This window comes from Scyliorhinus canicula, chromosome 9, assembly GCF_902713615.1.
Source record: "Scyliorhinus canicula chromosome 9, sScyCan1.1, whole genome shotgun sequence".
NCBI classification, from domain to species: Eukaryota; Metazoa; Chordata; class Chondrichthyes; order Carcharhiniformes; family Scyliorhinidae; genus Scyliorhinus; species Scyliorhinus canicula.
Genome location: NC_052154.1, coordinates 4,678,776 through 4,704,020, shown reverse-complemented (window position 1 = coordinate 4,704,020; position 25,245 = coordinate 4,678,776). Strand labels below are relative to the sequence as shown.

The following is a 25,245-nucleotide window of genomic DNA, read 5'->3' as shown; positions in this document are numbered from 1 at the left end:
CGTCTCCCCCACTGCCACCTCCGTCTCCCCCACTGCCACCTCCGTCTCCCCCACTGCCACCTCCGTCTCCCCCACTGCCCCCTCCGTCTCCCCCACTGCCCCCTCCGTCTCCCCCACTGCCTCCCCCGTCTCCCCCCCACTGCCCCCGCTCTGGACCCCCTCCCGTTCCCAGGGATGCCTTCCCCGTTGTGGCCAGACTCGAGCGGTGCGCTGAACGGTGCGCTGAGCGGTGCGCAGAGTGGTGCCCTGACCTCCTCCAAGCAGTCGTCAGCCAGGCCGACTGGTTGACGAATTTAAAAAGCAGGTGTGTTTCACGACGTCCAAACAGGGCGCCATGACGTCGGGACTTCGGCCCATCCGGGCCGGTGAATAGCGGGGGGGCTCTCAGTGGCGATTCTGGTCGTGTCAGGGGCGGGAAGGAGGCGTTTGTCGGGAAACGCGACTCCGACAATTTGCGGGGTTCGGAGAATAGCGGGAGGGCGTCGGAACAGCGTCGCCGTAAAAATTTCCGACGCCCGCTATTCTCCGACCCGTCGTGAGTCCGGAGAATCTCGCCCTATGTTCCCGCCAGCAGAGCACCTCCGCCCACGGGTTTCCTGGCGGCATGGGGTGGCTTCAACAAGAGGTGGGAGTAGAGAATCCCGCTGCCAGCCAATGGTACACTGCCAAGAAACACACGGTGGGGGAGGCGGAGAATCCAAACAGCTGGCTTGTAATGCAGAACAAGGCCAGCAGCGCAGGTTCAATTACCGTACTGGCCTCCCCGAACAGGCACAGGAATGTGGCGACTCAGGGCTTTTCACAGTGACTTCATTGAAGCCTACTTGCGACAATAAGCGATTATTATTATTATTATCTTTGAACGAATGGGTAAAACTTGCTCTTATTTATGTCACAAAAACATTGTACAATCAGACAAATAACCTGCTTTTTGTGCACTTGTATGATATCAACAACAAAAAAGATTGGAGAATAATTAGCAACAAATAGTGGGACCTCCCTTTTTCAGGTTGAGGCCAGGCAAATTGTATCTTTGCTCTTTTTGTTTACTGGAATAATATTTTTTAATTCATTTTACGGGATGTGGGCATCGCTGGTTAGGCCAGCATTTATTGTCCATCCCTAGTTGCCCTTCAAGGGGTGGTGGTGAGCCCCCTTCTTGAACCATTGCAGTTCCTAAAACGTAGATACACCTACAGAGCTGTTAGGGAGGGAATTCTAGAATTTTGACCCTGCGACAGTGGAGAAACGGTGATATATTTCCATGTCAGCATAGTAAGTGACTTGGAGGGGACTCTCCAGGTGGTGGGGTTCCCAGATATCTACTGCTCTTGTCCTTCAAGATGGCAGTGGTCGTGGGTTTGAAAGGTGTTCACTCAGACCTGCGATGCATCTTGTAGATGGTGCACATGGCAGCCACTGTTCATCAGTAGGGGAGGGAATGAATGCTTGAATCGAGTCCCACTCCATCTCTCAGGTGCCACAAAGTCTGATTTCTGTTGCTCATATACTGTATTGCAACTTCTTGAATTCCTCTGCTGCTTGTCTTAAAGATACTTGTCCATTTAGCATCCATGGGTCAAAATTATAATGGAAAAAAAAAAAAAAAAAAAAAGAGGAATAAGGGAATCAACAGGAAGGGCCCTTACATTTCAGGTTAATAGGATTCAATGAACCCACTTAGAGGTTGGCTGGGCCACCTCTGATTGCCCGACATTGCGTTGAACTCTATCTGACTCTATCTGCTAATTTACCTGTTGATTTTATGTGGGTTAACTCTTCAGTCAAAATACCAGTCAAAGGAAATTGTTGCGAACATGTTAACCCTTCATAGCATTATACTGCGCAGTATGCTTTCCAATCTCTCATTCCCTCCATTTTCCAGAAAAATGTCTACTTGTTTCCAGAATCCATTTACAGTTTGCCTCTATATTACTGTATGTCTCTTCCATAACTCTTTACTTTTTGCAAGCAAAGGATCTTCATTATTTCCTTTTCAAAGAGTTTTTAATTTAACTCCCTTAATGTTTCAGTGAATTTCACGCATTCATTTTGTTAATTTCCATCATAAATGTGAATGGAGCGCAAGTTCATTTTCATGGTATAAAATATATTTCAGTCTATCGACTCTGTAATAACATGAGAAAAATGTGAAATGCAGAATTTGTTAATTACCTGAATAAATTCAGAAGAACATCGATACATCCAGTTGTCCTCACCAATGCTTGTCCAATCTCTGTAACAATGCCCAAAAGGAATTACTGTGTTCAGATTTCATTTTAGCTGACATCAGCGCTGGAGAGATTATCATTTTTCTATTTTTGTTCAACCCATGTCAGCATACAAAATGCTCCCAGCATGCCAAACAGAAAATAATAACCCCTTCCACTCTAAAACCTGGTATGGTAGCACAATGGTTAGCACTGTTGCTTCACAATCCCAGGGTCCCAGGTTCGATTACCGGCTGGGTCACTGTGCGGAGTCTGCACGTTCTCCCTGTGTCTGCGTGGGTTTCCACCGGGCACTCCGGTTTCCTCCCACAAGTCCCGAAAGACATTCTGTTAGGTCATTTAGACATTCTGAATTTTCCCTCAGTGTACCCGAACAGGCGCCGGAATGTGGCGACTAGGTGCTTTTCACAGTAACTTCATTGCAGTGTTAATCATAGAATTTACAGTACAGGAGGCCATTTGGCCCATCAAGTCTGCACCGGCTCTTGGAAAGAGCACCCTACCCAGGCCCACATCTCCACCCTATCGCCATAACCCAGTAACCCCACCCAACACTAAGGGCAATTTTGGACACTAAGGGCAATTTATCATGGCCAACCCACCTAACCTGCAAATCCTTGGACTGTGGGAGGAAACCGGAGCACCCGGAGGAAACCCACGCACGGGGAGAACGTGCAGACTCCGCACAGACAGTGACCCAAGCTGGGAATCAAACCTGGGACCCTGGAGCTGTGAAGCAATTGTGCTAACCACTATGCTCCCGTGCTGCTCCTTTTTAATGAAATTTAATGAAAGCCTACATGTGACAATAAAGTGTATTGTAGTATAAGGTACCTTAACTTAATCAGTTATATAAAGCACAACAATGCTGATGCGGTAGGTGATGTGTTACAGCTGTAGCATGTGGGAACTGGCGTGATCCAAGGCAAAGCATCGGCAATAGGTAACTGCAGATCAAAAAACTGTGGCTCAGAGTTGATGCGCTAGAGTCCGAGGTTTAGACACATTGATGGCGTCAGGGAGGGGGAAAGTTACCTGCACATATTGTTCAGGGAAGGAGTCACACCTCTTCGGCTAAGTGCTTCTGATTTGGTATGGTCTGGGGCAGGAGGGTGTATATATGTGAATATATACAGGAATCCAAAAGGCAGCAATGGAGGAGCCTCAGCCACTGCAATTGTCCAACAGGTTTGAGGTTCCTGCAGCTTTTGTGGACTAGAGTAGGGACCGTAGGGGGGATGCTGACCATGGCATCACAGTGCAGGGAGCCATTTAAGTGGGGGACTAAAAAGGAATGTAGTTGTAGTAAAGGACAGTAAAGTTAGAATGATAGATATTGTTCCTTGTAGCCGAGAGCATAAGTCTGAAAGGCTGTGTTGCCTACTCAGTGCCAAGATTATGGAGTTCTCCTTTAGGCTGGAGAGGAACTTAGAGTGGGAAGGGAAGGAGCCTGTAGTCGTGGTGCACGTGTGTACGAACAATATAAGTAAGCCTAAAAAATAAGTCTTGCTGAGGTAGAATGAACAACTAGGAGCTAACTTAAAATGTAGAAGATCAAAGATAAGGCAGTTTCAGATTAAGGAGCAAATTATTTAGATTATGAGAAATTTCTTCTCTCAAAAAGTTGTGCACTTTGGAATTCTCTACCCTTGAGGATTCTTTCATTGGAATCCACAGCATTCCTACAGTGTTGAAGGAGGCCATTTAGCCCATAGAGTCTGCACCGACCCTCTGAAACAGCACCCTACCTGGGCCCACTCCACCGCCCTATCCCATAGCCCTGCACATCTGTGGACACCAGGGAGCAATTTTACATGGCCGATCTACCTAACATGCACATCTTTGGACTGTGGGAGGAAATTGGAGTACCCAGAAGAAACCCATTGCAGATATGGGGAGAAGGAGAAAAGTCCACACAATAGTCACCAAGGCCAGAATCAAACCTGGGTCCCTTGCGCTGTGAGACAGCAGTGCTAACCACTGTTCCACCATGGATATGCTACCCTTGAATAAATTTAAGGCTGGGATATACACTTGGCTGCTTAGGGAATCAAGGAATAGAAGGAGCAAACAGGAGAGTCATTCTGAAATCCAAGATCAACCATGATCATGTTGAATGGCGAAGCAAGTTTGATAGGCTGGATGGTATTCTCTTGCTCCTGTTTCTTATGTTCTAACTTCATTGTCAGAAAAACACGCTCTAATGTGCTCATATGACTTATCCATAGAATAAATCTTAATAGCCTGTATATGAATACGTTTCTGGTATAGGATCATACAGCGAAGAAGGATGTCATTCAGACGATGAAGGAACTTTCTAATTAAACTTATTGAAGAAGTTTCCTTGGAGGCTAATTTCGAGTGGGAATAAACATATGGTAAGTTACTGGGCACAAGTGTACTGCAGCCAAATCAGGGTTAAGGGATGATTTATTTGCCAGATCACCAAAGGAAAAGGCGGCATACTGTTATGCTGCAGTGGATGCAGATGGGGACCTTGCTGGGGTAATAAGTGAGGACAATATTGATTGGCATTCTGAAATGTTGCATTAATTGATTGGTCAGCCAAACTGTCTTCTGTTCCTGCAAGGAGCATGGAGGAATCCAACTTGGGAGACGACACTGTACATAATTTTCCCTCTCCAAAACCTCAGCTCCATCTCTTTGTCATCCAGCAAATTCAGATTCACTGCAAATGCAGCAACCACATGTAGTCATTTTTGGGGGGGCTTGAGGAGTATCTCCCCGATTAAACCCACACTTAGAAATGCTTTCAACAGTGGGGAGTGGAACTTGCCGGTGAGCCCAGCTCCGAAGAGATTGGGCTATCATTTTGAAAGGGTGCCCAATCTCTAAATGGGCTTGAGACTCCCCCACACCCCCCATCCACGGGCAATGTCACCCTCGCAGGCATCTCCAATGGCCTGGGAAACCTCCCAGGTGGCGTTATGCAGTACTAAACGAAACCTAGTCCAGGTCTCACTGGCAAAGCATCGGGAGAATGTGGCACAGGCATACCTAAATGAGCCTAATGTCACCAAATCCTCTGCCCTCCCCTGTAAGGAGTCCCTCCCAAATCCAGGAACCTCTCAGTATTTCTACACACTATTCAATTTACCTGAAATCTGGGTTTGAGGCCCTTTAAATAACACTGGTGTTGGGCATCTGTTGCATCCGAACACTTGACCTCAGATGAGTGAGGTACAAGTGCATTGAATGGACCTGCATTGACCAAATTTAGTAAATGGGCATCACCTTCAGTTGTTTCTGGATCTCCCAGGGACGTCTGCGTGAGTGTCTTTCTCAAGGTCAGCTTTATGGGCCACACCAGGAGTTACTGGCAGTGCAGTGGACACCAGCAGCAGCATGATTGTTTTCCATAGCACCCCTGGAATGTACTACTGATCTGACTTTTACATCCCTGGAAAAGCAGCCATTAATGAGCACCTAGGACGTCTTCATACCAAAAATCTTTCATCGTCTTTACATTAAGAATGACAATCTATGGGCATTTTTATGTTGCTAACCTGCACTTCAAAAAGTGTGGACTTCCTCAAAAACATTTAATGGGCCGAAAGACATCCTATAAATTCAGCAAAGACAGGGAACTTTATGTGAACCCATCTTCCAGCCAATTCTTCAGAGAATTCTGATATCAACATGTTGGGAACAGAAGTCAATTAAGATTAGAAAAGTGACGAGTGATTGAGGAGTGGGATTCCAGAGGCCTTTAATGTAAGATGTTCACCAATAATCAATTGAGAAGAAAATTCTTTATCCAGGGAATGGTACAAAGGTGAAACTCATCGCCACATGGAGTAGTCAAGGCAATCAGCTGGATAAGCATATGAGGGAAAAGGAGGGGTTACAATAGTAGATTTAGATTAGGAAGGACAGAGGAGGCTTGAACAGAGAATATTAACCAGTTGGGCTCAATGGTCTGTTTCTGTGCTGTTTGGAGTTTATGCAAGTTAAGTCTCTAATGGCCAGAAAAAACTCAAGCTGGATATGAATGGTTTCAACCCAAAATGTTAATCTGTCTTTACTCCTTTCAGATTATGATGAAACAGGAGTTTGTTTCCAGGGTTCGTTGAATTTCTTTTCAGACTTCCAGTGCTTGTGGGTTTTCTTTTCCACAGAGCCACTTAGGAGTTACTCCTAGTTGTTAAAATGCTGGTCTGACAGAATTTCTAGTGAATCTATGCAGTTTATTCAGCAGGGCATGTTTTGTTCAGTGTGGTGCTCATTTGTTTAGAAAGGCAAGGGCTATTTACTGTGCTTTCTGGAGTTTTTGTTTACTTAGAACAAACAGTACGGCTTGTTAATTACTCGCGTCATTGTTGTTTATTGAATAGTGTAAGGATTAGTCAATGTATAATTGCACACTGCCCTGTTTACTCAAAGGGTGAGTTTCATTAATTGTACTGCAAGGGGTTAGCGGGGTACGGCTAAGTAATTATATGACATTTATGCTTATTTGACATGTAAGTATTTTTTACACACTTGTATAACAGAGGATATTTAATCCCCAAGAGAGGAGAACGTAAACATTTCAAAATATAAACATGACTTTCATACTGTTGTGTATCACCAAAACCAGGATCACATAGACATTCAGCTTCTTCAGAATCAACGAAGCATCCTTCTGAGCAAGTGACAAGGCAACATCTGACAGCAGTTCTGCGGTGCACAAACTCTGCTGGCAGTACACTGGAAACACATAAAAGAAGAACCATGATTTATACTTTGCAATATCAAAGAAAAAATAACAATAATTCATGCACAGCTAGCTAATTTCAAAAGGCTTGCTGGGAGAAACTTGAATGATTCATTACCGTTTTCTCAATGCGAGTTCTATCATGAAACAAACTCATGTATCCATTATCATAGAATTTACAGTGCAGAAGGAGGCCATTCGGCCCATCGAGCCTGGACCGGCCCTTGGAATTAGCACCCCACTTAAGCCCACACCCGTAACCCAGTAACCCCACCTAACCTTTTTGGACACTAAGAGCAATTTAGCATGGCCAATCCACTGCACAGAGAATGACCCAAGCCGAGAATCGAACCTGGAACCCTGGAGCTGTGAAGCAACTGTGCTAACCACTGTGCTGCCCCTCTCAATTTCCTCCTTGCTCCCAAACTTCATGGATACTGGTCCGCTTCCAGAACCTGGAAAAATGTTCATTTCTTACACAGGAGCAAGGAAGTGAGTGCCAGATAGTTATTTAGATGTGAAGAATATTATAGATAAACCTAATCAAGTTCTCATCCAATATTCACATACGCACTTTTCAGCAGGATTCTGGATAAGGAATGGGAAGCTTGGCAGCATTTTCACCACATTCCTCAACAGCCCAGGGATGCAAAGACTTATTGTAACACAACTACTACCCTTCCTGAGTCTAGTGAACTCAGCATACAAAAGAAATCAGGGTCGGAAGTCTCTGACCCCCCGTCGGGTCGGAGAATCGGCGCTGCGCCACACAAATCGTGACATGCTGCCGGGACGCAATTCTCCGCAATGCAGAGAATCGGTGCCGGTTGTGGTTGGGGTATGCGCCGACTCTCTGGCCTGGGCCGGCCCGCCAATCAGGCCTGATGAGCCGAGTGGCCGTCAACAAAAAGCCAAGTTCCGCTGGCGCCATTCTAACCTGCTGTGGGCCGGCAGGACCTCGACGTTGAAGGATCCGGGTGCGGCCTGTGGGGGGGGGAGGGGGCCCAACCCCAGGGGGGTCCTCCGTATTGGCCTGGTCCGCGATCAGCGCCCACCAATCGGTGGGCCGGCCTCTCTGCCTCCCGGCCTTTCCTCCGCGCTGCCTCCTGTAGCCCTGCGCCATTTGGCGTCGGGGCCGCCACGGGGAAGAAGGCCACTGCGCATGTGCTATTTAGCGCTAGCTCATGCGCATTTCTAAGGCCAGCACATCCTTCCTTAGATACGGTGCCCAAAACTGTTCATAATACTCCAAATGGGGTCTGACCAGAGCCTTATACAGCTTCAGAAGTATATCCCTGGTCTTGTATTGTTAATTGTTCCCACCCCGTAAGATACTTATGTGTTATAATACTGCCCATCCTTAATTGTCCTTGAGAAGGTGAGGGTGAACTGCCTCCTTGAATTCAACTGTGGTTTGCTCGGCATTTGGAGGGCACTTAATAGTCAACCACTTCGCTCTGGGTCTGAGTAAAGATGGCAGATTTCCTTTCCTCATGTACATTGCTAAACCCAATAAATGTTTTACAACAATCTGGTGGTTTGACAGTCACCGTTACTGCATCAGCCGATACTTTTATCACTATGCTGTCGGGGCAGACTAAAAAGGATGAGGAAATAAAAGCTTATAAAAATAGAAATTGGCCAAGTTTTAAAACAAGTAAATGGAATTCCATAAAAGTCATTCCTACCACTGCTTTCAGCTAAAGCTGTTAAAGTGAACAGGGCAGCCTCCCGAAGGATAGGAACATCACTCAGTTTTACAAGTCCGTTGACAAACTGCAAGCCTCCAATCTCACGAAAATAATCACTTGCTTCACCTAATGATAAGAAAGCAATTAAAAGCTCACTTTATATAGACAGATGGAGATTTATGGTCAATATGAGATTTAATATTATTTCTCTACTACCCACATATATTTATTAAAACTATTATCTATCCTTTGAAAATCAAAACCAACAACAGAGGTTGTGCCTATGTGCTTTAACTGTTCGGCAATGTGCTTAATACTGTAATTATTGTATCAACAGATGAGTCCACACAAGAGGCTTAAAGAAACTGGTTATTTATTGAACAAGAAATTATTTACACCTGGTATGCAGATCCCAGTCAGGACTTCTCAGCTCAGTTCCCAATCGGGCCGAGCTTTTATACATGGTGTCCATGACTCTGCTGGTGGGGCTCCCGCCTCTCAGAGGGGAAGCTCATACTCAACAAGACTCACGGGGAAGCTAACTGGTCCAACCCAGTAGATCTCGGGCAGGTTACAACAGTAATTATCCTGTAATTATGCTGTTTGGTTCAATCTAGCCATGGGACACTTTAGGCCAATCAGGTCCCAGGATTGGTCACACTATTCTCATGACACTATAGACCAATCAGCATTCCATATACATACACCTGGTAGCCTTTATTTTTATTTTTTGCTTTGCTACTTTTCAATTATTATTTTTCATTCGTCACTTTTTTTCCACTTCCCGCTGTCTGACAGCTTCTTTTCCCAACCTAAAACCAGCCCTACTTGCCATCTCTGTAGCTGCTGGTCCAAGAGGTGCCTGCCACTTATCCCACTATCGCCTCCCAGCTGACAGTTTCTGGGCCAGATTTCTGTTTCCTGGTGAGGTCGGGAAAGCCAAAAACACCAAATATTTTGCAGCAAATTCATAATTCCAGTCCCTTCCCGATCTTGCACCATTTTTGTGCAGTCTTTTCATAACTTGGGAAAGTCCCAGGTCGCATCTCTGCATAGCGTCCTCTGACATCAGGGCTACCATTATAACAGGTGCAGCAATTTCATATTTGTCTTGCATACTATTTGTGAATGATTCTATAGAATCCCTACAATGTAGGAGGCCATTCGGCACATTGAGTCTGCACTGACCCTCTGAAAGAGCACCCTACCTAGACCCACTGCCCTGCCCTATCCATGATGTGGAGATGCCGGCGTTGGACTGGGGTGAGCACAGTAAGAAGTCTTACAACACCAGGTTAAAGTCCAACAGGTTTGTTTCAAACACAAGCTTTCGGAGCGCAGCTCCTTCCTGAGGTTGTTAGACTTCTTACTGTGCCCTATCCCTGTAACCCCACCTAACCTGTAAATCTATTTGGACATTAAGTGGCAATTTATCATGGCTAATCCACCTAACCTGCACATCTTTGGACAGTGGAAGGGAACTGGACCACCCGGAGGAAACCCACGCAGACACAGGGAGAACACACAGTCACCCAAGGGTGCAATCTTACCCGGGTCCCTGGCACTGTGAGGCAGCAGTGCTAACCACTGTGCCGCCCCTAAAGGATATGAACCAGACGGCATTTTACGACAATCAATTTAATTCCACATTTTTATTGAATTTAAATTTTACTCTGCCGTGGGATTTAAACCCAGATCCCCAGAACATAGAACATAGAACAGTTCAGCACAGAACAGGCCCTTCGGCCCTCAATGTTGTGCCGAGCCATGATCACCCTACTCAAACCCACGTATCCACCCTATACCCGTAACCCAACAAACCCCCCCCCCCCTTAACCTTACTTTTATTAGAACACTACGGGCAATTTAGCATGGCCAATCCACCTAACCCGCACATCTTTGGACTGTGGGAGGAAACCGGAGCACCCGGAGGAAACCCACGCACACAGTGGGAGGACGTGCAGACTTCACACAGACAGTGACCCAGCCGGGAATCGAACCTGGGACCCTGGAGCTGTGAAGCATTTATGCTAACCACCATGCTACCCTGCTGTGGATCTTTGGATTACAGCCCAGTGACAATGCCACTATACTATTGCCCCGCTAGCACATTTTGCAAACTTTAAATATGTATCCTCTGTCGGATCATAACCACTTCTGCCAGATTGGGAAGAGTTGGGAGAGAGGGACAGCAACCTCTTGTGTGCATTTTTTTCACCTTGTAAGAGTCTGCCAACTAAAAGATTCTCTTCCAGGGAGGGAGAGAATAGACAGAGGAGTCTTTACAGGCTGCCGAAAGCCTAACTATACGCCAGTTAGCAACAGAGCTTCACTGCAGCCTCAACCTGCCATGGTCAGTTACTCCCTTTGAAATTGTCCCCAGACCATGGGTGCAGAACCAGATCACCTCCAAAACCTACAGGCACAGATGCAGAAGCCTGAAGTTTTTTACGCGCCTCATGTGGATAATTCTATGGGCAGGAAGAACCAAGACACTAAATGCCCGCAAGAAGGGGATGTCGAAGAGTGAAGGAGTATTGACCAGAAAGGGTCAACAGGAAAAGGATTGCTTGCTTAGATATGCGTGTGGCAGAAGGCAGCAGGAGGCTGCATCTATCCTAAGAGATTGTAACTGAGCTTTGTTCCCATCTTCAGGAAGGTCTTCAGCCAAAGGCATGCTATACACTGTCAATGGCACCAAAACTCATTGTAACACTTAATTATTTTGCTGGACTTTGATTCTAAGACTCTCTAGCCGACCTATGCGGCATCTCATAATCAGCAGTACACAGGTGCGTCCATGCAGTGGCCAACTCCCTTTCACCAGGGTGGGCGAGTTCATCTCTTTTTAAATAGCGCAATGTCTCAGACACAGGACAACAGGGTCTGCCTCCATAGCTGCCCTCCCCTCATTGCACGGCATAGTCAATTCCACACATGTTGGATAAGGGCTCACACACAGAATGCAGTCGAGTGGTTTACATTTTCTGACATACAGCTAATTAGATGCCCTGGGTTTATTCAATTCTGATTGAGGCTGCCAGTACAGGCACAAATGTTTTGGTTACAGAACAGTGCTGGTCACAAGGACATAATTACACTTGCACTGGAGGATCAATGACTTCAACTTCAGTTCTACAGATCTAGTGAGAGATAATTAACAGGAAATTGCAGTGAAATCGGAATGTTTCATGGTTCATTTAATTGACTATATTCAGGCAGTAGTGAAGTCTATGCACAAAGTAAACTCTTCTCAAAAGTAATTATAAATGTTTTAATTGAACTCTCCTCGAGGAAGTTTTCACCGGAACCTGTTTGAACTGCAACCTGCAGGTGAGCGGTCACTTGGCTGCAAGTCTCTCTCTATCTACCCCAATACAGGTCAGAATAAGTCTCCCTGCTGCAGGCCAGATCACAACCTCTCTGATTCTAATCCATTTAGCTCTAGTTTAGTGTCCAACAGTCAATGACTGATGGAGATGGTACTGTACTCAGCCTGAAGGAGTCCATTCCCTGATCCTAGCATGTCTCGATTCAATAGTTCACTAGTTTCGTCAGCTCCCATTCTCACATCATTGACTGTCTTCATGTGTATTGGTAGCAATGAATGTGATCAATTCACGCGAAACAAGGAGTTGAAGTAAACTGTGGCTTTAATCGACTAGAACAGTGCCTGCCTGCGACTGCTCTGCTACTGAGAGCCGCCTACAGGGCTACTGCTCTTTATACCTCGCCTCAAGGGGTGGAGCCAGGGATGGTGCTCACAAAGGCACCAACATGATACATTACAGGTAATACCTTACAGTGGTCCATAGGTGGACAGTGGTACAGTTACATACATGGTGAATGGTTAATGCAATACGTTCACCACAGAATGTGTGAACACCTAATGTGAATCTGACAGTCAGTGAGAAAAAATGGGAGATCATTGCTGTGGAGACCAGGCCAGAAGAACATGTTCTCCCAGTGAGCTAAAGGCTCTCCACCATAATCACAGAACAAGACACTGATCTAGAGCTGGGGCGCTTACACTCAAAGAAGCTGGAATCCAGGGTGGAGCGGGGACCCGATTTTAGAGGGGTTGATATCAAGTGACAGATATTTCTTCAACTGACAGCCATTGCCTGCAGTATGTCTGGCTGCATAAGGAATCAAGTCTAACCTCTTATTCTGTACTCACCTCAAGTGGTCCTTATTTGATGATCACATACATTAATTTCCAGTCATTGAAAGGTGTAGCCATCTAAAATGGCCACCTGCAAAGGACCATGGGAATTGTGGTCAACTTGGACACAGACAAGTACACAGCAAAGAAGCCACACCTGACAGAAACTTGCACTTATTAAAGGTCAATTACCATTTTCCTCAGGACAATAGAACTCGAATCAAGGAACGACAACAGTAGCAGACTAACCGGCGCCACTTCCCCTTATTTGGAAAGGCATACGTGCCTGGGGCAATGACAGCTAGGACATGCCCAGCCATCGAGATATCCGCCCCCTAATTGGCCAGGATCAATGAGGGTGATCGAAACCCTATCGATCCATTGGATCTGGAGCCCAAAAGTGCGCGAAAGAGAAGGATAAAAAGCCCTGCACACTAGGGATTGGCCTCTTTTGGACCGGCCTGTGTGCGACCAATTGCAGCATATCAACCAGCCAAGTTCAAAGACCCGTGATCGCTACCTGAAGGACGAGCCCAACCGAGACAAACCTGACGACTTCCAACCGACCCACGTGGACACAGACAAAGGCCTTATCTCCCGCACAGAGCCGGTCACCCTGAAGTTATGTAAAGGTCATCTTAGTTATTAGGTCTAGTTTAGTGCGTGGCCGCGTGTATCATTGTATATAGAAATAAGTCTTGTCTTTTGAACTAATATACTGGTTGTGTGGTCATTCGGTCAATATAAGAAACAGCTTTTGGTTCACATAGAAATAAAGAAGTCAACAAAGGGCAATAGGAAATAAACATATAGTCTGACTTGGCTCTTCTCTAATCCGAGCCACTGATAGCACCGCCCTGATTAGTTTTAGATAACCCAGCAGAGACAGGTTGGGTTTTCATTTCCCAATGAAGGTGTGAATCAGGTCGCGAAATGTTGAACTTAGTTCGTTGTTGCAGGAAAAACAGATTTCTTCTGCTGTTCCGACCCCATGCCATTTTTGTGCAGCCTTTGAGCAGGTCAGGAAAGGCTTGGGTGAAAAACACAACATGTACCTCTTATGAGGTTGGGGTTCCCATTGAAAATTATGTTTCCTTCCACATACTATTTTTGTCTGCTGGTTTTGGAACTCCTTAAAAGTTCACCTCCTTAGAGAATCTGTGACCAGTGAGGGAAGCCTGCTGAGGAGTCAACAACATTATGAAATGTAAGTGTAAACTGTTTTTAAACATCACTAATAGATGCTGCATTGTAATAGAATCGTAGAATGGTTACAACACAGAGGTAATTCAGCCCATTGTGTCTGTGCTGGCCCTCTGAAAGAGCAATTCACCTAGTTCCACTGTAGCCCTGCAAATCCTTTCTTTCAGATAATGATCCAATTCCCTTTCAAAAGCCCCAATTGATGCTGCCTCCACTATACTCGCAGGCAGTGTACTCTAAGGGCACATAATGACCAATTCCATTTTTGTTAAACATTTCTACAGTACATGGAATGTTTACAGTAATCTAATAAATCTATACATTCATTCCTAAAATATAATTTGCATGAAATATCAACATAATCCATCTTACTGTTCTGCTGACATATAGAATGGATGGTGATCAGAGCTTGTTTCTGAGTCACAGGGCTATCCATCTGATATTTCAGACACTCGAGCAGTAAATTCAAATCTGTTTTTAACCCTGTGGATTAAAATAAAATATAACAACGTGGCGTCTGCACACAGTGCGATAGTTTCACAAATGCAAGAAAAACTCATTAAAATTAAGATCAAAAAACCATGAATTGTAGCAAAATCAGGTCACAACTCTGGTTCTAGTTATGCATTTCAGGGAAAACTTGTTTTCATCCATGTACGTGTAACCGCTAGATCCTTGCATTGTAATAGAAGATCTTGAGCTAGATTCTCCGTTTGAGAGACTATGGGTGGGATTCTCCAACCCCCCGCTGGGTCGCAGAATCCCCGGAGGAAGGAGCGAATCCCACCCCGCCGCCGGCAGCCGTATTATCCGGCGCCGTTTTTCGGGCGGGATTCTCGCCATGCCGGTCGGAGGCCGTTGACAGCGGCCCTCCCAGCGATTTCCAGGCCCTGATGGACCAAGCGGCCGTCCATTTTTGGCCAGTCCCACCGGAGTGAATCACTCAACACATGCACCGGCGGGACCTGGCAGGTGAGCATGCGTGGGCGGTCCTCAAGGGGGTGCGGGGGGATCCGACACCAGGGGGCCCACCGATTTGAAGGCGGGCTTGTTCCGTAGGGGGCACTTCTTCCTTCCACACCAGCCCCCTGTAGGGAACCACTATATTGCCCGGGGGCCGGCGCAGAGAAGGCAACCCCCCCCCCCCCCCCTCCCCCCCGTGCATGCGTGAGAATACACAGGCCGGTCTGCGCAAGCGCAAACTCGTCCCGTCCCTTCAGCGGTGACTGGAACGGCGCCAACCCTTCCGGCATCAACCTAGCCCCCTAGAAAGGTGCAAATTCCTCACCATGGGGGGCCGTTGATGTTGGCGTCGTTGGCGCCAGTTTTCCTGCAGACGTGGGGACTTAGTCCCCAGAAGGGAGGATCCCGGCCTCTGGGTGGGATTCTCCAGTCCACCAGCCGTGTGTTTCTTGGCCATGAGCCTTTCGCTGGCAGCAGGATTCTATCCCCCTCCCTCCCCCACTTGCCAATGGAATTTCCCATTGAAACCACACCACTCCACGCCACCGCAAAACCCGCTGGCAGGAGTGCATTGCCAGCAGGAAAAGAGAATTCCAAAGACCAGAGAATTCCAGCCTATGTTCTCCTTCCGGAACTGAATTGCTCTGGTTTGCACTGGCTTAGGAGCAGTGTCCAGACTTGATTCTCTCCTCAGCCATGCACATTGAAGCATGGCAGGGGTGGCAAGGAATTCTGTTTGAATCCTGTAATCGGACTGCCAATTTGAACTGATGACCCAACAACGAGGTCTGCCGGATAATCCCCCCCACAACGCTAATCCAGCACCCCCCCCCCCCCCGGACAAGTAGGGACATTTTCCACCCATCCCCCGTGGGAATTGCTGCCCCCCCCCCCCCCCCCCCACAGCACATTTGAGGGTGACCTGACCACCGACTGCCCCACAAGAGATTCTCATATATCAGAGAACCCCCACCCCGTAACATGGACCTCCCCATCAGAACCACCCCCCATAACAGATATAACAAGAACTCCACATAACAGAAAATCCTTCATATCAGAAAGCCACCCCATTACAAAGACACACACACCATCACCACACACTCCTGCCTGGAAACTAAAGAACAATTCATGCAGAAACAGTGAAAAGAATCACTGTTTTTGCACTCACCTGTCCATTACACCTGCTACCTCAGGTAGATATTCAGAAAGCAGCATATGTGACTGCATGGAAAGCCAAAGCCACATCACAAGGCTTTAAACCAACTCAGATGCTTTGATTTTTTAAAAGATACACTTAGAGTACCCAATTATGTTTTTTTTTCCAATTAAAGGGCAATTCAGTGTGGCTAATCCACCTACCCTGCACATGTTTGAGTTGTGGGGATGAGACCCCGCAAACAAGGGGAGAATGTGCAAACCCCACACGGACAGTGACCCGGGGCCAGGATTGAACCTGGGTCCTCAGCGCTATGAGGATGGTGGCACACCATCGTGCCACCCCCAGATCCTTTGATCTGAAAGGCCTCCACTCACTTCAAACTCAGGGTGTTTAAAGTCGTGATTTTCCTACCAGGTGAAGGTGACTGTTTCAGGTGGTGGGGTGGGGGGGGGGGGGGGGGGGAGTCCCTGTTATAGAGGGGACGCTCTTTTATGATGGGGTTCTCTGATATGGGAGGGGGTCTGATGAGGTGTCTCTTATATTGTGGGTTCTCTGGTATGGGGGAACCTCCGATATTGGAGGACTCTTGTTATAGAGGGGTCTCTGTAATGGGGTTCTCTGATATGGGAGGCTCTCTGATATGGAGGGTCTCTGATGGGGTGCTTGATGGGGGTCTTTTATCCGGGAGTCTGGTGGGGATCTCTGAAGGTGGGTCATGTGGCGTGTCACTGATGGGGGTCTGATGCGCTACCTAATGGGGGGTCTCTGATTGGGGTCTCTTATGGGGGTTTGGTAGGCTCTCTGATGGGGGATCTGGTGGTCGTCTCTGATAGGAGGGGCTGGGGGGGGGGGGGGGGGGGGGGGGGGGGGGAACGGCCATGGTTAGCATTGTGGGCAGGCCTCCGATGGACTTTGGGGGCACCTACTTTAAATTCTTATCCCTTAGCCCATCTTGACGTCCACCACATCAGGGAAATACTTGCACCAATCCAGCCTGGTGTGAACCCTGGCCCAGAGGGCCGTAGTATCACGGAGGCATGGAGAATCCGGTGTCTAGCCCATTAATAGGATGCAAATGGGTCATGTTGAGATTCACACAAAATAAGTAATGTATTTAGGATATCAGGTGGGCCAAGACAGCCTGTACTTGGTCGCCGAGAAAGTGAGAGCCATCAAACTGGCTCCTGCCCCGCAAGACGCTGCAGGGCTTTGTTCTTTTCATTTATTGGTCAATTATTATGGCATATTCATTCTGAATTTGGCAACCATCCTGGCCCCCCTTCATTTGTTCGTCAAGAAGCACCAGCCTTGGGTGTGGAGCAAGGCCCAGGATGAGCCGTTTTAAAAAGTGTAACAAAGGGCGGCACGTGGCACAGTGGTTACCACTGGGACTACGGCACTGAGGACCCGGGTACGAATCCCAGCCCTGGATCACTGTCCATGTGGAGTTTGCACATTCTCCCCGTGTCTGCGTGGATTTCACTCCCACAATCCAAAAGATGTGCAGGTTAGGTGGATTGGCCACGCTAAATTGCCCCTTAATTGGAAAAAAAATAATTGGGTACACTATTTTTTAAAAGTGTAACAACGGTTGCCCTCTTCGTGGGCGCTGATGCATTTCGATCCTTCGAAACCATTATTCTTCACATGTGATGCATCACCATATAAGATTGGGGCAGTCCTATCTCATCAGATGAACATCCGATCGCCTTTGGGCAGCAGGGTAGCATGGTGGTTAGCATAAATGCTTCACAGCTCCAGGGTCCCAGGTTCGATTCCCGGCTGGGTCACTGTCTGTGTGGAGTCTGCACGTCCTCCCCCTGTGTGCGTGGGTTTCCTCCGGGTGCTCCGGTTTCCTCCCACAGTCCAAAGATGTGCGGGTTAGGTGGATTGGCCATGCTAAATTGCCCGTAGTGTCCTAATGAAAGTAAGGTTAAGGGGGTGTTGTTGGGTTACGGGTATAGGGTGGATACGTGGGTTTGAGTACGGTGATCATGGCTCGGCACAACATTGAGGGCCGAAGGGCCTGTTCTGTGCTGTACTGTTCTATGTTCTATGCCTCACGAATGCTAGCTGAGGCTGAATGAAAGTACGCTCAAGTAGAAAAGGAAGATCTGGTGGTCGTTTTTGGAATGATGATATTTCATCAGGATATATATGGTTGCCATTCCTTTATTGTCATGGATCAAAAGCCAAGGGATACTCATGGGTCGTTGGCTTCATACCCGGACAGCGGCACAAAGATGCACTGTAACCAGAAGTTGCAAAGGCGTAGCCTGGTTCGACCTCGACCTCTCCAATGCTTCGCACCTGACGACACGGTTTTGTTAATAATTTCAATGATGGTGCTCACTGGCTCTCTGGGATTGTCGTCCGTCAAACGGGACAAGTCTCTTACCAAGTTTAAGTCCGGAACAACTGATGAGACAGCATTTGGATCATATTCGCTCACCGAGGTTGGTTCCTTGGAAGAAACCTGTCCTGTCTCCATTGACGGACCAGCCTGCTGTGATGCTTCCAGTCTGTGTCAATGCTGACAAGCCCGACGTTTCAAATACCAATTCCACAGTTCAGCCGCTTCCTGCCAATCATCCACCATGGTGTTCCTGCCGCAAACGACATTCTCCTGTGAGGTATACGCAGTCTGATCCGGTGCAACAGGTGCACGATAATTTACCGGAACTGAAGAGAGTCCAACGTCATCCACCTGCTCATCCTTCTCCTCATCGGTCATCGAGGGGGTCGTCGGACTTTTTTATCATCATAGAATTTACAGTGCAGGAGGCCATTCGGCCCATCAAATCTGCACCGGCTCTTGGAAAGAGCACCCTACCCATGCCCACACCCCTATCCTATCCCCATAACCCAGTAACCCCACCCAACACTAAGGGAAATTATGGACACTAAGGGCAATTTATTATGGCCAATCCACCTAACCTGCACATCTTTGGACTGTGGGAGGAAACCGGAGCACCCGGAGGAAACCCACGCACACACGGGGAAAATGTGCAGACTCCGCACAGACAGTGACCCAAGCCGGGAATCAAACCTGGGACCCTGGAGCTGTGAAGCAACTGTGCTAACCACTGTGCTACCGTGCTACCTTTTTGGGGGGAGGGGAAGGAATGTAACGTTCCATACAGGATTTATGGGATGGAAATGATTATCTTTACCGTGGTTTTCGCTGAGTACAAGCTCCCCCTCTGAGAGGCGGAGGAAATCCACTTTACAATGTATAAAAGGTCAGCCATATATAAGGCACCAACCAGAAAGAGGCACGGTAGGGATCTACCGTAATTGTAAATAAATCAATGTTCTTTATTTTACTCAGTGTGGTTTCTCCAAGTCCTTATTAAAGGGACGTAGCAAGATGAGGTTGGAATATAGAGACTTGGTCTCTCGAATCTTCCAGAGAATAAGGTTTCAAAAAGGCTTAGACTTAATGCAGGCTGTTGAACAGCCTGGAGTCCTACTGTGGTGTTTGCAGCTGGAGGTTAAACAGCAGACTGACTTGCAAGTCTGGATATGTAACACTAAGACTTTGATCATGTGATATTGTCCATTAATGAGTCAGTTGCAGGCAAACAAGCTTTTCTGTGGCTCTGTTTAACATTCATCATTCACCTCAGGAGATGGATGGTGACTATTAGCACCGCTGCAGGTATGATGTCTGTCAAAGGTTCTTCCTCTCTTATAGGCGTGGAAGACAGGTCATCTGCTGGTCCCTATTTTCAGTGATTGTAATATGTCCTCACAATGAGTGGTCTGGAATCCATAAGGATGAGGACTGAACTTTTGCCTTGTAACTGCTTTGGAAATTGCCAGAAACTGTGAATCATGTGATCTGTAGCATCCAAGTTTTGGCTCAGCAAAGTCCTCTTTAAAAAAATGAAGTTTGATTTAAACAGTTTATGATCTCTTCATGTCTTAAGGGCATGGCACATTAAATCCAATCACATCTTCCTGTTCAGGTAGCCATTAAAGATCCCATGACACCCTTGAATAAGTGTTGGAGCTTTCCAAGCCAACACTCGCCCCCAACCAGTCACCAAAAAGCAGATTAGTTTATCTCACTGATGTTTACCTCACTGTGCATAAAAAAGGGGCTGGGTTTGCACACTGGGCTAAATCGCTGGTTTTTAAAGCAGACCCAGGCAGGCCAGCAGCACGGTTCAATTCCCGTACCAGCCTCCCCGAACAGGCGCTGGAATGTGGCGACTAGGGGCTTTTCACAGTAACTTAATTGAAGCCTACTCGTGACAATAAGCGATTTTCATTTCATTTTCAATTATAAACCATATTTTCCTACAAACAAGACCCACTAAATTCATCAATTTGCAATGAAGTGCTTTGGGGCATCTTGAAATCCTGAGGTGTTTTATGCACGTTTTTTCTTTCATTTCTTTTGTAATGTTAGTTTTGCTTTGGGAGAGTACAACTGAGTTAGAGCCAAGGAGATCCTGGATTTTAAGCTAAAACTTCTCATTAACAAGGGGAAAACAGATACCTTCTAAAAATTGGCATGCAGAGCTGCACATATTATTTTAGAAAGCAAAACCAAAACAACTTTACCAAAACGTTATTCAGCACCACATATCTCAGATCAGTTAATAAGATAAATAGCTTGAACTAAACAACAGACAGACAATGCTCCCTGGCATTAAAATCACTCAGTGTGGAAGCTCCTTACCACAAAGCATGTTGCCGCCTGTTTTTTCTGGGTTCTCCATCTTTTCCACGTATCAATGTATAAAGGCTCCCAGAGAATTATTGAACACAATAAACTGTGGGTCCTGAAATTTAAAAGATGATGTTGATTTCCATTAAGTAATTTATAGAAATAAGAGCTAGATCAGCAAAAATTTGATGTAGCTTCCAGCAAAAAACACACTTACCTACCAAAAAATCTGTCTGGTATACTTAACTCTGTTTTACAAGTTACTATTAGATTTTAACCCTTGCGAATTGATCATGTCAGCAAGAGCTTTGTTTCCGAGAAAATGTAACATTGGTAAACTGATGCACAATTGGCAAGTTATAAAACAAAAATATGATGCTCTTGACTGCTATTTGCGCTCTTCACCTTTTCTGATGGCACCGTCTCTTGTTGGGTTTTAATTTCATTGGAGTAGCAGCCTTCCAGTACCTTACTCAAGTGGCCAGTCGTATCTGAGATTAGGTAGTGTCAGCACACTCTTCTATCGCAAGAGGCAAAAGTCAGCACACGGCCCTGTCATCACTTGGCATATAAATGCGTACTTTACAGCAGAGGTCATAGGAGTCAGGAATGGGAAACCCTGGTTCATTTCTGCTCTCTCGAGTATAAGAGCAATTGAGGTTTGTTACATCAGCAAGAGCCAGGTATAAAAAATTGGACTTTCCTGCTCTATATCACTGTGAACAGCACATGGAGTCATCGAGAAAAACTTAATGTTAAGGAAATATTTAGAACATACAATGCAGAAGGAGGCCATTCAGCCCATCAAGTCTGCACCGACCTACATAAGCCCTCACCTCCACCCTAGCCCCGTAACCCAATGACCCCTCCTAAACCTTTGGTCACTAAGGGCAATTTATCATGGCCAATCCACCTAACCTGCACGTCTTTGGACTGTGTGAGGAAACCGGAGCACCCGGAGGAAACCCACACGGGGAGAACGTGCAGACTCCACACAGTGACCCAGTGGGGAATTGAACCTGGGACCCTGGCGCTGTGAAGCCACAGTGCTAACCACTGTGTCACCGTGCTGCTGGTTTGTCAAATTATCCGCCCAGTGGTAAGTTACTGGTAATATTTTATTTCAGGAAGTACACCTATTCTGCAACTTTGATGAAGTATTCCTGTTATAATACTTGATTATATTAACAGATAAACTCATAACATTTAGTGGAAGAACAATACATTTTAAGTGAACAACCAGGGAGCGGGGAATAGAGGAAATGTCATCGTTCTTCCATCAAGCTCCAGTTGTAACTGTGGTAGAACCACTTAGAAAAAGGTTGGAGCCCAAATGCACCGAGTCCCAAGTTTAATTGGGGTGAAATCCCTACTCAATCTTTACAAGGCCAGCCATGTCAGAGGGGCACGGGACTGGACTCAGTTCCCTTTCTGCATGGTGGCTACAGGCGTTGAGATTCCAGCAGCATGGAAATATCCACGCTGCAGGGTCAGTTCAGGAAGGCATGATCTCAGTGTAAGTATCAGTATGCAAATTGTCAGGTCTATAAATTTTGACAATGAGTCTGCCAGGAACACTACCAGGAAAAGTTGTTTTAAATATTCCATTGTTTGTTAAAGACACCATTTTGTTATAAACCGATACCTTTTCCAGGATCTGCTGGCAACAGCACCCTGAAGCAGACACACACCTTGGCGGGCGACGCTAGTGGACAGGCTCCTGGGGCACAATCTGGTGAGCACCACTGATGCACATGGGGTGAAGGCAGGAACATCCGAGGGAGTCAGCAGTCGAAGGTCTGCTGGATCCCAGGACTCAGCTGGGTGCCAGCCAGATGCCGAGCCTCTGGACATGGTAATGCCGGAGCTGATGCAGACAGTAGGGTGCAGCTGTGAGATTCAGGAGGGGATGTCAACAACACTCCATGCGAGTGCATAGCCGATTGGAGTCGTCCCAATGGCTGCGGGCGCAGGAGGGAGATGGCATCAGCAATGCATGACACCGAGGTCAACACTGCTAGGGTGATGACCGCAGTGGAAAGCCTGGAGCACGGCATCTGCACCAACAGTGGTGGTGTCCAAGGCATGGCTCAGTCAGTGACGGCCATGGCTAAAGGCCTCGACAGCATGTCCCAATCGCTAGAGAATGTGTCCTGGGCATCGGGTGGGGGGGTTGGGGGACATTGCCGAGGCACTGCAGAGCATGTCCCAGTCACTGAGCAGCATCGCCGAGGGCATCGACAACATGGTGCAGAAAATTGGGAGGAGCAAGCAGCGGATGACGCAGGGGCCTCTGGAGCTCACTCCAGGTGACCCTCCGTCCCATGGAGAGCCCCAGGGCTCTACAGGCACCGTCCGGGATAAGGGAGCGCTGGAGGCCGACCCGGAGCCCCCCACCAGGGAGACGACGGCAGTCTGCGGCTCTCCCAAAGTCTACCCCCCCCCCGCTTCTTGCCCCAACAAATGCTGACCGACATCTCCTCAAACGACCAACGACACCTGTACACCTTGGGCCATCACCGCCATTCCCCTCTGGTCCTTCCCCAGCTGTTAGGCGGCCAAGTCTGCAGGGTGTGCAGCAGCCCCCTGCACATGGGGTGCCGTCTTGAGCTTGCATTAACGCTGTTGCCACCGCCTTCCCTGCCACCAGCATTGCGAGGGCTGCCATTGTGTGGTTTACAATACCATCCATAATGTGATATCTGTAAGGAATTGGAGACGGTGAGGGACAGACAATCAGTTTTGGCTTCCACCCCAGGACCCTTAAATTCCCCAAGTTTGCCCATCCTGACGACGCTGATTTCATTAAAAGGGTGCTGGGGAAAATCCCAGACTTAGATTCACGCAAGTTGATCATGGGTGGGGACTTTAACACGGTCCTTGACCCCGGACTAGACAGGTCATGCTCCAGAATGGGTAGGCTCCCAGCGATGGTAAGGGAACTGAAGGGGTTCATGGAGCAGATGGGGGGGGAGGCAGACCCATGGAGAACTAGACGGCCGACGAGAAGGGAATATTCGTTCTACTCGCATGTTCATATACTCTAGAATTGATTTTTTCATAATGAGCAGGGACTGTGTAGGTGGGGTAAAAAATACGGAATACTCGCCGATCACCACCTTGGATCATGCCCCACACTGGGTTGACCTGCAGGTTTGCAAAGGAAGCTACCAGCACCCGCAATGGAGGTTGGATTTAGGATTACTAGCGGAGGAGGGGGTGTGCAAGAGACTGCGGAAGTGCATGCAGGACTACCTGCAGGTAAATGACATAGAGGAAGTCTCAGCAGCGACCCTGTGGGAGGCGCTGAAGGCGGTGATAAGGGGGGAGCTGATTTCAATTCGGGGCCACAGAGATAGAACGGACAGAGCGAAGATGGACAGACTGGTCAAGGAGATCCACCGAACAGATAGGGAATACGCAGTGGCCCTGAGGGAGGACCTACTTAGAGATAGACGGAGACTGCAGGCTGAGCTGGGAGTGTTGTCCACGAGCAAAGCAGTGGAACAACTCAGGATGGCAAGGGGTGTGGTCTATGAGCATGGGGAGAAAGATAGTAGAATGCTTGCGCAGCAACTCAGGAGGAAGGAGGCGGCCAGAGAAATAGGCAGGGTAGTGGACGGTATGGGAACAGAGTGGATGACCTGTCAGGAGTGAACAAGGTGTTTCGGGAGTTTTACAGTAAGCTCTATACCTCGGAACCCCCTGGGGAGCCGGAGGAGATGAAGCGTTTCTCAGACGGACTGGCCTTCCCAAAAGTGGGTAGGGGGCTGGTAGACGGATTGGGGGCCCCGATCAGAGCTGACGAAGTACTGGGGGGCTTGAAGGCCATGCAGTCGGGTAAATCCCCGGGGCCCGATGGATACCCAGTGGAGTTCTACAAAAAGTTCTCGGAGATAGTGGGGCCGGTGCTGACTGGGGTATTTAATGAGGCGAGGGACAGAGGGATGCTACCCCCGACGATGTCACAGGCTACTATTTTGCTGATATTAAAACGGGATAAAGACCCGGAAGCGTGTGGGTCATACAGACCAATCTCTCTGATCAACGTCGACGCCAAGCTCCTGGCTAAGATCTTGGCGCTCAGAATTGAGGACTGTGTCCCGGAGGTGATCGTGAAAGACCAAACAGAGTTTGTGAAAGGCAGGCAACTGGTGGCCAACTTGAGAAGACTACTGTAGAGGCAGTGGTGGCAATGGATGCCGAGAAGGCCTTTGACCGGGTGGAGTGGGACTATTTGTGGGAGGTACTCGGGACAGTTTGGGTTCGGGGAGGGCTTTGTTGACTGGGTTGGGCTATTGTACCAGGCCCCAAAAGATAGCGTGAGGACGAATAGGACAACATCAGATACTTTAGACTACACCGGGGGGGGGGGGGGGGGGCCGTTGGTGATTGCCCTGAGAGCTGTGAGGGGGTGGAAGGGAATGATTAGGGGAGG

At 47.6% G+C, this 25,245-nt stretch overlaps 1 protein-coding gene across 2 annotated transcripts in view; it reads right to left on the bottom strand.

The window, feature by feature from the left end:
- terb1 (telomere repeat binding bouquet formation protein 1) overlaps window positions 1-25,245 on the bottom strand; it is a 192,031-nt gene that overhangs the window by 155,455 nt on the left and 11,331 nt on the right. For both annotated transcript variants that reach the window (XM_038806219.1, XM_038806220.1), the window contains exons 2-6: window positions 20,820-20,922; window positions 14,380-14,490; window positions 8,637-8,765; window positions 6,810-6,941; window positions 2,176-2,236 (exon numbers count right to left, since the gene is read on the bottom strand). In XM_038806219.1, coding sequence (XP_038662147.1) covers window positions 2,176-2,236; window positions 6,810-6,941; window positions 8,637-8,765; window positions 14,380-14,490; window positions 20,820-20,859 — 473 coding nt within the window. In that variant the 5' untranslated portion in view covers window positions 20,860-20,922. The remainder of the gene's footprint in view (window positions 1-2,175; window positions 2,237-6,809; window positions 6,942-8,636; window positions 8,766-14,379; window positions 14,491-20,819; window positions 20,923-25,245) is intronic.